The sequence below is a fragment of the Protopterus annectens genome, chromosome 7.part0, assembly GCF_019279795.1.
Source record: "Protopterus annectens isolate FY-2018-M chromosome 7.part0, PAN1.0, whole genome shotgun sequence".
Lineage (NCBI taxonomy): Eukaryota > Metazoa > Chordata > Ceratodontiformes > Protopteridae > Protopterus > Protopterus annectens.
The window spans coordinates 98,752,670-98,765,169 of NC_056739.1; the positions used below are offsets into that span (position 1 = coordinate 98,752,670).

At 39.5% G+C, this 12,500-nt stretch overlaps 1 protein-coding gene across 5 annotated transcripts in view; it reads left to right on the forward strand.

Annotated features, from left to right (window-relative positions):
* Positions 1 to 12,500, forward strand: part of LOC122806256 (peptidase inhibitor 16-like) — a 639,946-nt gene that overhangs the window by 354,298 nt on the left and 273,148 nt on the right. For 4 of the 5 annotated variants that reach the window (XM_044076526.1, XM_044076523.1, XM_044076522.1 and 1 more), the window contains one exon: positions 11,290 to 11,346. The exons of the other annotated variant lie outside the window; for it this stretch is intronic. In XM_044076526.1, the coding sequence (XP_043932461.1) occupies positions 11,290 to 11,346 (57 nt within the window). The remainder of the gene's footprint in view (positions 1 to 11,289; positions 11,347 to 12,500) is intronic. 5 annotated transcript variants of the gene reach the window in all.

Below are 12,500 nucleotides of genomic sequence, written 5' to 3' on the forward strand. Positions count from 1 at the left end.
TTGAGCTAAAACTTTGAGAGGCCAGTCAAACATTGCATTGGGTTGCAGTGTATAATTTTGATGTGATTTATTTAGAATTCCAAATGAAAAAAAAAACACAGATGACTGAAGGAAAGACTACAGAATGTCGAAACACAGAATGCATTTGCTAACAGCTTTTCAGAAGTAGTAAAAAAAAAAATGGTAGCTAATTGCATGACATTGTGCCACAACAGGAACTGGGTTTTGCTGTTTCCAACTGTGGTGTGATCTTGGAGTCAGTGTATAAGTAGCAGGGGGTGTGGGAGGGCACAGTCCCCCCATAGCGGCGCAGGGGGGATTGCTCCCCTGTATAGCACTTGTTTGTAGGTCATTCAACATCCTGTGTTTCAACCTTATGTGGTCATTTTTGAGTTGTCTGGGGTTTTTTTGTTTATTTTTTTCATTTGGGATTCTGAATGTATTGCGATTCTGACACCAATAGGCTGAGACAATATCTAATGGCTGTTATTTATGAATTTATTCATTCTTTTGATCTCAAGCAGATATCTGACGTATACAGTCTTACAAGGGGCTAAAATTGATATTTGTGTGTGTGTGTGTGTGTGTGTGTGTGTGTGTGTGTGTGTGTGTGTGCGCGCGTGTGTGCGTGTGTGTGTGTGTGTGTTTGTACGCATGCGTGCATGCGTACGTGTGTGTGTGTGTGTGTGTGTGTGTGTGTGTGTGTGTGTGTGTGTGTCTGTGTAAATACTTGGTTCCTGCATCCCACATTAGTCATGGTGTAAGGAAAGGAATCGACTATAATAAACAGGAGCAGCATCATATATGAGCCATGTACTTTGGGTACTATCCTTGGTTTCCTTGTTTTGTTGACACTTATGTTTACCTGTTAGCTGAGAATGGACAACATAAAGTGTCTGAGAGTTTAACGTTAATATTGTAACATGAATACGTTTTTAGTTTAGTTTGTTTTCTGCAAGAACATGTTATGAAAAGCAATGTGTTGGGCTACATGAGGTTGTCGGATACTTAACGCAGATGAGTAAGGCTATGAGTTTCCGTAGTGAATGTTTTGATCTCTTCGGCCATCATTTGTTTACCGCGTAACTCTGACAAAGTGATCTCACTACACAGTGCTCCTGGGCTGATCCTGAAAAGGGACACTTGGGTCCAGTGGGCTGTCCCAGGCTGTTAGCAAATGCCATTTCCCATTTGTCTTTTGAATTCCTGCACCCTTCACTATATGCTATTTAACTATAAATCCCTGCACATCTCTTTTAGTTTTAATGTATTGGCATATGCATGCCAGTTTCGAGGAATGATATGTTTACTGTTTCTCATGTTATGTCTGTTTTCATTGTGAGCGTGTTTTGTTTTGTTTAGAAAATGTCTGCCAGTGTTTTTGCTGTAAAGTTTTATACAAAATTTTAAATTAAATCCAAATCTCTGTTGATAGCTGTAAAAATAAATAAAATAGCATGCACATTAACAGGTTTGAACAGTGTTTTTGTGGCAATTAGAGAGAAATGGCTAAGGAAAGAAATATTGGTATGACTGGCAGGGAACCTGTTTATTACCCTGTATCAATTCCTATTGGATCATGAGCTGGCTCTGTTGACATTGAAGGTGTGTGTTGCAACAATATAGCATTATCAGTCATTCAGGTAGGGTAGACGTAGACCTGTACTGAGTGATATTAGAGGGGATAGCTATTCTTAATGACAGGGAAGTCATAGGGAAGTCAAAAATGAGCTGTAGGTGACCTACAAGCATGCAAGCACCCGCCTAAAATATATATATATTGTATGCAGCGATATGTCTGATTTCTGTTTGAATTGTAAGTTGTTGAATGAAAGATGCTCCAATATCTATAGTGTCTTTAATTGTTTTGCTTTACTCAACACACTAAAGAATGAACTAATCCATTAATATGCCTGGATCGTGTAATATATTCTAAAGATAAAGCATTTTAGTAATATGTTTTTGTAGTACCTTCTTTACAGCCTGTGAAAGGGCTCATATTTGTCAGGTCAGTATAAACTGCATCCTTTGGAGTCATGATACCAGAATTGTCTTATCTCTAGCATTCATTATGCAGTTATTGTGATACAGTCATTTCTACAAGATTGGATTGTAAAACTGCATTTACTTAAAACTGGCAGTCAGGGCAGAGGACTAAAGCTACAACTTGTTAATGAGCAGCTTTCTGTACTAAAAGTGCAAGGTTTGACTCTTTCAACCTTCATTTCCTACTGTGTAACATTCAGAAAGTCACTTAACCAGACAGCTTTGCGGCAAATGGAAATTTGAGCTAAACTCCTTAAAGGCCTCCTGGATTCCATGCCTAGTTACTTATTATGAACCTGTGGTTGTATTTTGCCAGCCATTCCCTGTTCTATATCTAATTTAGTTTGTTTTATATATTTATTTTAATGGATGTGTACAGATATTGGTAGTATAATGACAGCAGTTTGAGTGGTGTTTATAGTTGAAATGTTCTGAAATGGGTAATTTTGTCATTACTGGTTAATAAACGCTGTTTCACTACTTACTGGAGAAATTGTCCAAAACTACACATTTAAAATGCACTCTGCTGCTACATGAAACAAGAAATATAATTTAAAACCCTGTCACTCAAAGATATCATACAACCCTATTCCACCACAACACATCTCCGCTCTAGCAACAAACTTCTTCTACATTTCACTAAAGCTAACAACTCAGCAGGTAGATCACTATTTTCCAACTACATATCGAAACTCTGGAATACTGTACTAAACTCACTGGTGACTCACTGGTGACTAACACTTCAACATTGCAATTTAAAAAACTCCTAAAAACACACTTAAATACCTAGCTCTGCTCTTGCAACTCCCCTGGTTAGCGTATTCTTCTTTTCTGCTCAATTACTTGGACTCTTCCAAATCTCCCTACCAATTCATGTAAACACTTTTTATGGTTCTCTTTTAACTGTACATAATCATATGTATATATTTGTATACTTCAAAACTGTGCTTTGTTCTTGAGTGTTTCCTCTATGTATTTTATGTGTTTTATTTGTGGAGCTTTTCTCCCAAGGTCTCTGCTGAAAAAGGACATATGCCCAGTTGGACTTTCCCAGTAAACAAATGTAAAAGAAATAAATGAATAATAAATAAAACAATCAGTAAGGAGAATCCAAAAGAGCATGTGAATTTAATCGTGGTCCTAAAAATTTCTTTAGGGGGTCAGAGTTCAAAAACAACCCAGAGCCCAAGGTACTTAATCTGCCACTGGTTTCACTTTACTTTTGACCTTTTCTGTAGGTTCTATCCATTTGACTCCTACTTCTAGTTTCCATACACTTTAATTCTTGCTAAATGCTACCCTTAAGCACAACAAATGCTTTGCACGGAGCATGAATCATCGGGACTGTTTCATGTGATATCGCTGTATGGTATGCTAAGCCTTCTAACAGATCATTCATATCCTGTGCAACAGAAACTGTAGATATTCACCATACAGATCATGGCAGCAGTAGCCTTAGCTATATGGGATTATACTCTGCAAAGGATATAACAGCCAGCCATCTTCCCAATCTTCAGGGCATCTTCAACATGCCAAAACTGTCAGGCAGTGCAAACTGAGATGACTAAAAGACAAGTTTGGGCGCAAAGCCCTTCGGAGCTTTACCGCTGCCAAAGAGTACGCTCTTCTGAGGCTTTCGAGGCTCAACGGTCGGCTTGTACTGTTCCTTTGCAGGCACATAAAAAAAACTTCCTTTTAATAATTTTGTTTATTATTGACACTTTCCTTTTCAGGAAAGTTATTTTAAGGTTAGGAGCATACCTCCCAACCATACCAAATTACTTGGTTTTGACCGAGTTTTGGGGTCAAATAATGGTGTGCCACAATTCCCAAGTAGCACCTTTCATTTTCAATTTTCCCAGCTTCTTCTTTAAAATTTTATTTTTTTCTGTGTTTTGAACTGATGTCATCATGTGTGCGATGACATCAGCTCCATCAGCCTGTCAGAACTGAGCTCAACTCGCATGCGCATTTCCGGTGTTGTTTGAATGCACGTGAGAGAGAAGGAAACAACTGCTGCTGCTTTCTGCATGGATGGATCTGCTGCAAGCAGGAAGAACAGAACACCTTCTCTTCTGCTGCTTCGTTGGAAAGAATGGACTGCTTTAAGTTTCTGCCTGGATCTAGTTCGGCCTTCATTTTGTGGTGGAACTGCTTATTTCAGGTAGGAACTGTGTGTGTGGTGTGTGGTGTATGGTGTGTGTGTGTGTGTGTGTGTGTGTGTGTGTGTGTGTGTGTGTGTGTGCCTGTAAGTCTGTAAGTCTATGCTTGGGGTCCGAGCCAGTCGACAAATATTTATTAAACTAATGGATTCCTTTTTACTATTTTGAATGAGGTCAGACCAGTTGAATCGCTCAGACAGCTAGAGAGCTTGGCACTGGAGTGCATACAGCACTTTTCAAAATTTTCTTCAGGGAAGTTTCCAAATAAGTGTATCCTAATGTGAAAGAAAGAATCTAACTTGAGTCCTAACAACTGTCAGGTCTTACTGAAAAGTGTGTGTGAGACAAGATGTGTGTGTTGTGGCTGGGAGCGTGCTGTGTATGTGCTAGCATGATGGTTAGGGGTATAAGTGGTGCAGGTTGTCAAAAAGTCTAAGGATCTGTGGTATAAACTTCAATAGCTCAAAGAATGCCTTAATAAATGAAAAATGCAAAAGCTATCCAACGGTGCAGTGATATAATAAAAAGGGATAATAATAACTTTGGGAAGCCTATTCAGAGTCCCAAGGTAGTGTCACTCATATAAGAGGAGGGGATGTGTGTGTCTAGGAAATGCTATGTCAGAGAAACGTGAAGTAACAACTAGAAAATAATGGTAAAGAATGGGTGCTGCCTGATAAAGTGCCAAAAGCCAAACATTAAGACACACTAAAGTATTGTGTGTATTTAACGAACATGCATGCGTTTCTTGGCCAGTGTTGAGTCGAGTTACGTGTTACTGGGGGAGAGAGCCAGGGGCAGCGCAGGGAGAGGCTGTTATCAAAGGAGTGCATGCATGCGTGCATGTGTGTGTGTGTGTGTGTGTGTGTGTGTGTGTGTGTGTGTGTGTGTGTGCCTTCTGTGGAAGGTTGGGTGCAAGACTGGCAACTTGACACTGTAAAACTCCACTGCCAATCATGAGCGGACAGGTGATCCGCTGTGGCAAACCCTAACCGGGAAAAGCCAAAAGAAGAAGAACTGTCTGTGACAGTTGTGATTTGATTTCAGGAAGACAGATAGCTCTACCATAACAAAATTAAGGCTTAAATTTGCATTTCTGGTAAAGGACTCCAACCAACCTAATGTTTTCTCAGATTTGTTTTTCTTTTGTCAGCAAGTGCTTATATTGCTGCTGGGGTTATTTCTGTTACAATAGACACACAGTAATGGCAGTGTTTATACCCCTAATCCCATGGGATGGTGCCCAAAATACTAATGAACCATTGAGAGAGTAATAAGTTTGACCCAACACTTTTCATCTTTCCAAACTTATTATTATGATTACAGTTCGGGTTCCTATTAGATGACCGAAGATGTATTTTGTTGAATGCATCTTGGTCAAACTTGAAATGTCAAAAAGGCAAAATGACGAATTGGCATATAAGTGAATTCTTTCCCTGGAAAAGAAGTCGCTTGACCTCTTCGGTAACTTTGCCATTTTTGGCACTGAAGTGTGATCTCGGAGTTGGTATATTTAAGTATGGGGGTGTGGGGGTGAAGCACCCCACTTTATGCAATGTTTTAATATCTCTTTTTTTTTTTTTTTTTTTTTTTTTGGGAACAGCAATTTTTTTTCCCTGGGAAACAAATCGCTGTTCTGGTTGTTTAATGTCTTGTGAATTCGAACTTTAGAGTTCAATATAACAACGTTCGTTCATTTGATCGTTCATTGATATAATATAGACCCTTACATTTCTATGCTAAAATAAAAGCAGCAAGCATGTATCAGTTTCTTTTTGCACAAAAAGCAGAAATGATTGCACTATCAAAATATACAGTGTCAGCTAAGAGGTATCAGTTTGCTTTTGTATAAAAAAACAGAAATTATTGCACTATAAAAATATATGAATGACACTTCTCAGAAATAAAAAAAATTGTGGTAGAGTTTAAAAAAAAGACAATTACTGGAGTGAAGAACCTAGCCAGACCTTTTTTGGTTTTTTTTGTTCCTCATTTTGAGAGGCACAAAAAGTGACCCAGCTTGCTAGCTTGCTCTAGAAGCACTAGCCAGACAGTTTTGAGAAACAAAACTTCTCTCCCTTCAACTCAGAGTAGATGATCATGAGAACAGGGACTGGTACAGAATGATAGATGAGCCAAGTAAGGCTCTGCCCTAAAAATTGCCCCATCTAAATATTATCCTACTTACCCCGTATAGTAGTCCAATCCACAGCTCACCAATACTACAGATTCTGGCACCTAGCTTATGTTATTAGAACAGGAATCATTTGGACAGGTTATTCATCACACATATAATGTTGTTTCACTAAACCTATTCGCTACCGAGTTCCTTATTAGCTTCTTTAATTTTTTTTCTTAACCTCTGTTACCCTTTCTGTCAGCTCCATGCCACCACCACCTCCCATCTAGGACCCGGCAAACTCCTGCAGATTCATACTCCTTTGATAACAGCCTCTCCCTGCGCTGCCCCTGGCTCTCTCCCCCAGTAACACGTAACTCGACTCAACATCGGCCAAGGAACGCATGCATGTTCGTTAAATACACACAATACTTTAGTGTGTCTTAATATTTGACTTTTGACACTTTATCAGGCAGCACCCATTCTTTACCACTATTTTTTAGTCGTTACTTCATGCTTCTCTGACACAGCGCCTCCTTGACACACACACACCCTCCTCTTATATGAGTGACAAGACCTTGGGACCCTGAATAGGCTTCCTGTAGTTATTATTATCCCTTTTTATTATATCACCGCACCTTTGGATAGCTTTTGCATTTTTCATTTATTAAGGCATTCTTTGAGCTTTTGAAGTTTATACCACAGATCCTTAGACTTTTTGACAACCTGCACCACTTATACCCCTAACCACCATGCTTCCACATACACAACATGCTCCCAGCTGCAACACACACATCGTGTCTCACACATACTTTTCAGTAAGACCTGACAGTTTTTAGGACTCAAGTTAGATTCTTTCTTTCACATTAGGATACACATATTTAGAAAATTTCGAAAAGCGCTGTATGCACTCCAGTGCCAAGCTCTCTGAGCTATTCAACTGGTCTGACCTTATTCAAAATAGTAAAAAGGAATTCATTATTTATTTATTTATTTATTTATTTATTTATTTATTTATATTTGTTGACCGGGAGTGTCCTACTGGACGTAGGTCCATTTTCAGCGGAAGCCTGGGGAGAAAAGCTCCACAGTTAAAATAAACAGACAGTAGTTACATTGGATTACATAGCGATTAACAATTTACATAGCAATTACTTACAACATATTTACAGATAAAGAACATAGTTCATCAGTGGACAACTAGAATCTTTATCTGTGAAGTACATAACAGACATTAACAAATGTTACAAGAAGAAGTTCCTGCTGTATAATAAGTACTGGCTTATGAGCATCTGAGCTTGCTATAATCAAGGTAGTTAGTGGAGTGGAAAGAAAGGTAGTGGTTGGATGGGGAGGGTGATATTAGAGTGGGAGTTGCAAGGGCATAGCCAGCATGTTTTTAGGTGCGCTTTTAGTAAAGTTTTGAAGTGGGTGCATGATGGTATGGAGGTAATTGTGGGTGGGAGGGAGTTCCATAATTTGGCTATGGTGCAAGAGAATAGTGTTTCACCAGCAGAGTTATTGGCTTTAGTGATCTGCAAGTGATTTTTGTTGCTGGATCTTAGTGGTCTGATGGTGCGATAGGGTTGGAGTAGATTCTGGAGGGATGGGACATTTAGTGGATGGTTTACTAGTTTGTGGGCAAGTGAGAGCTGATACCATTGAAGGAGGTGAGGGAGTTCAAGCCAGCCCAGTTCAGCAAGTGAGAGACAGTGGTGACTACGGTAGGATGCCCCAGTGGCGAATTTGGCGATTTTGTTGTAGCAGGTCTCTAGCTTGTTTAGATCACATTGCCTTAGGTTGGTATATATTGGAGAGGCATAAAGTAGGGTGGAGATAAGATGGGAATTTGCTATTGAAATCTTTGCTGCTTTGGTGAGAAGTTGCTTATTTCTGTATAGCAATCCTAGTTTTTTGTGGACTTTTTTATGGTCATGGATATGTGATTGTCAAATTTTAGTTTATTGTCTATTTCCACTCCTAGCAATTTGGTGTGTTCAGTTGTTCATTAGTTCATTAGTTTAATAAATATTCTGGATCAAATTTTTGTCCACTGGCTCGGACCCCAAGCATAGACGCACACACATATGCACACACACACACACGCACACACACACATACACACCATTTCCTACCTGAAATAAGCAGCTCCACCACAAAATGAAGGCCAAAGTAGATCCAGGCAGAAACTTAAAGCAGTCCATTCTTTCCCGCAAAGCTGCAGAAGAGAAGCAGTTCTGATCTACCTGATCGCAGCAGATCCATCCATGCAGAAAGCGGTTGTTTCCTTACTGCTCATGCATGTTGAAACAACACCAGAAATGCACACGTGAGTTGAGCTCAATTCTGACAGGCTGATGGAGCTGACATCATCATGCACGTGATGACGTCAGCTCAAAATGCAAAAAAAAAAAATTTTAAAGAAGAAGCTGGGAAAATCGGAAATGAAGGGGTTCCACTTGGGATTCGTGGCACCCCATTATTTGACCCCACAACTCGGTCAAAACAGAGTAATTCCATACGGTTGGGAGATATGCTACATACCCTCACCCAAAACTCCTTCAACTCAGTCGAAAACTGGCTCACTAATAACCAACTTATACTAAATCCTAAAAAGACTAAACTTCTGCTATTCCACCCAAAATCCCTCTCCCATACCAAACCAACCTTTTCCATTACCTCACTAAACAATACTGTCACAAAAGTGGAAACCTACATAAGCTTCTAGGGGCCATTATAGATGACCAGCTCAAATCTGACCTCCATGTCCACCACTGCATTAAGAAGACTCACCAAAAACTAGGATTACTATACAGAAACAAAAAGTTCCTAACCAAACACTCTTGAATTTCTCTAGCCTATGCCTATCTTCTTCCCAGCCTCCTCTACAGCTCCTATATCTTAACTAACCTTCAGTCATCTCTTTTAACTAAACTTAACACCACCTACAATAAGGTAGCTGGGTTTGCTGCTAACCAGACGTCTCTCTCACATCACTGTCTTTCACTCAAAGCCTTAAACTGGCTGGAGTTCCCCCATCAGCTTCTACTTTCCCAGCTTCTCATCATTCACTCAGTACTTTACAGACCTTCCACCTGCCCTGATATCTCCCCTCTCATCTCTATTCACACCCCCACCAGAACCCTCAGGAGTGCCAACCTATCCCAGCTCCTCATCATTCACTCAGTACTTTACAGACCTTCCACCTGCCCTGATATCTCCCCTCTCATCTCTATTTACACCCCCACCAGAACCCTCAGGAGTGCCAACGTAGAACAACTTAAAATATTCAAACTCAAAAAATCTATGGGCTAAACTTCTGTAGGTATTCCCCATCCCTAGCCTGGAACAAGCTACCCTTACCCATCAGATAATTAGCTCATCCACATGAATACAAACAAGCTCTCAAAGAACACCTACTCTCTAAGTGGACATGTCACTGCCTAAACCACTCTTAAACAACACCTATCGAATCTTCACCTACCCATCTGCATCTGAGTATCAACAAATGCTCATGAATAAAAAAAGTCTCTGAAAACACCTACTTTCTACTTGTACTTGTCACTGCTAAACTCCCCTTAACTACACCTCTCCATCCCTACCACTCTGATCCCCCCAACTCCTCCACACAGCTTCTCTACCTATAGCTCCCCCTTTTCTTCCCGATCCATACCCTCTTTTCCTGTTCTCCTCACTGTTTCTCCTTGCACTGACACTAGTCATCGCACTAAAACGCTATCATTCATCCCACTTCAATTTTATTGTATGTCTGATTACTCTACTACTGCCTAGCTAAATGCATTTTGGACCTTATGTAAAAATTCTACTCGTTTGCTCTATTACTTTTGTTATTTTGCCACTGTTATTTTGTGTGTTAGGCTATTTAGCAAATGCTAGCTAGCAAATAGCAAATGCTGGCTAGCAAATAGTTTACCTTTGGATGATTCCCCTACTTAGTTTCTAGTCCTTCTACATTTACATACATTTTATACCCTAGACTCAAATTTTGTGCAAAATCTTTTATTTCTTTTTTATGAAAACATATACAGTGAGCATAAAAATGATAACTGACCAGTGAATGCATTGCTGATTAATAAAACATAAAAGCAAAATAGTGAAAACTATTTCCACATATGCCAAAAGTCCATCCTTAATTATATATACCAACTTCAAATTAGAATGTGTTCAAAAAGGGATTTCCAAAATTCTGTAAAATGGGTGTGGGATTTCTGAGTGTAGGTTAAATATTTGTGAGCTAGTAGGTGTTTAGTAGCTAATTGTTTGAAACCCTCCCAGGTGAGTGATGCCCTATCCTTCCAATGTAATGTAATGTAGTATTTAAGAAACTAAACTAGTGTTATTAATATACCTGTTTGTAGTTTAGTCAGGCCGGGGGTGATGTGTATGAGAGCTAGTTTCCAAGATAAGGTTGCTTTTTCATAACCCATTTTTTCTAGTTGGACTCTAAGTGAGCACCATGGCTTACAGGTGCTCCAGAAGATGTGGAGTAGATCAGCCTTGTGATTATCACTGTAGGGGCAGAATGGAAAGATGGTTGAGTATATTTTATTTAGAATGAATGGAGTAAGACAGGCATTATGGAGTATCATGATCACCCCAGACTCAAATTTTGTATATTTGCATAGTTTGTACTCAGGTCAGAAATCACAATATCTCTCTTCTATAATCTTTTCACACTGCACTTCTACTGTAAACCATAATTTATAATTGTGGAGCTTTTGTGTCCAGGTCTCCACTTAAAAGAGCTCTGGTTGAGTCAGACATTCCCTGTTAACAAATGTTAAATAAATAAATAAATAAATAAAAATGTGTATGTGCTGCTGTATGTGTGAATGAGGCAGATGGTGTACCATAATTCAGCCATCATATTGTTGTATCTGGGATGTTGGCCTTCACTGTCCAATATACAGACTATAGTCCATTCACTTATTATCTTTTTAGAAGCAGTACCCACCGAAGCATCCTGGCCTGCTGTTCCCACTAAGTTTCAGTCAACAGGTAAGCATGATTTCACACTAATAATGAAGATGTTAAGTAACTGTATTCAGAATTTACATTTACAAGATGCATGAACTTAGTACTTCTGATGAATTTACGCTTCTTAAAATGAAGCTGAAATGTAAATGTAAAGCAAGATTCAAAGCTCTATGCTGTGTGGCAAGTTGCACAGAAAAGTGTATGCAGATTGTCATGTTCCAGTATGGAGACACGTGTTACAAGGATACACAAAAATACATATCAGATCAACCCATTTAGGCTTCTGCAGAAGCACAGCTTGCACTATCAACAGTGTTATAGTATTACTGCTATCTATATCACAGATATTCCTGTCCAGCACACACACATGCATGCACGCACGCACACACACACACACACACACACACACACACACACACACACACACACACACACACACACACACACACATACACACACACACACACACAAATACACACATACATGTGCACAGGCACACATGCACACACACGCACACATACACAAACACACGCACACACACACAAAGACACACACATCAAGATGGGGTTTCCTTTCATATCACCCCTATAGAACCACCACTGCTGTTGCATATGGTGGTACCATAACTACTTTCCATAGAAACAGTGAGCTGTACTTACAGCAGTACAGGCAATTCCAACCCCCCACCATTCAACACTGTCTGTGTTTGTGAAACTATTCCAAATATGAACAACAAATAAGATGCCAAGGAGTACTGTGCCATTCAGTATGTTTTTAAACTGAGATCAGTTGCTGCATACTAGCCTAAGACCATTGCTCCAAAGTCATGTATGGTCATTCCATGTGTACAGTATGCATACATTTTTCCCTATTTGTAGCCTAATTAACCAGCTCAACATGTTGTGAGTAACCTGAGCATGGAACAGCTGAGAGAAAGGGATGAGTCATTGTTGATAGTAGGACAATTGAAAAGTGAAGAAAGCCAGAGACTCAAACAGCAACAAAAAGGAAAAATCTGTATGTAGGTGAAAACTATCGTATGAACAGAGCTGCTAGTGAAGGGTAAGTTCCACAGTACTTGGATGAACCTGAGACTTTGTTCCCTCAGGATAGAATAAGATCAGACTTTGATTGTAAATGACTTGAGTGTTTGGGAAATGTGGGTATAGTTCTAG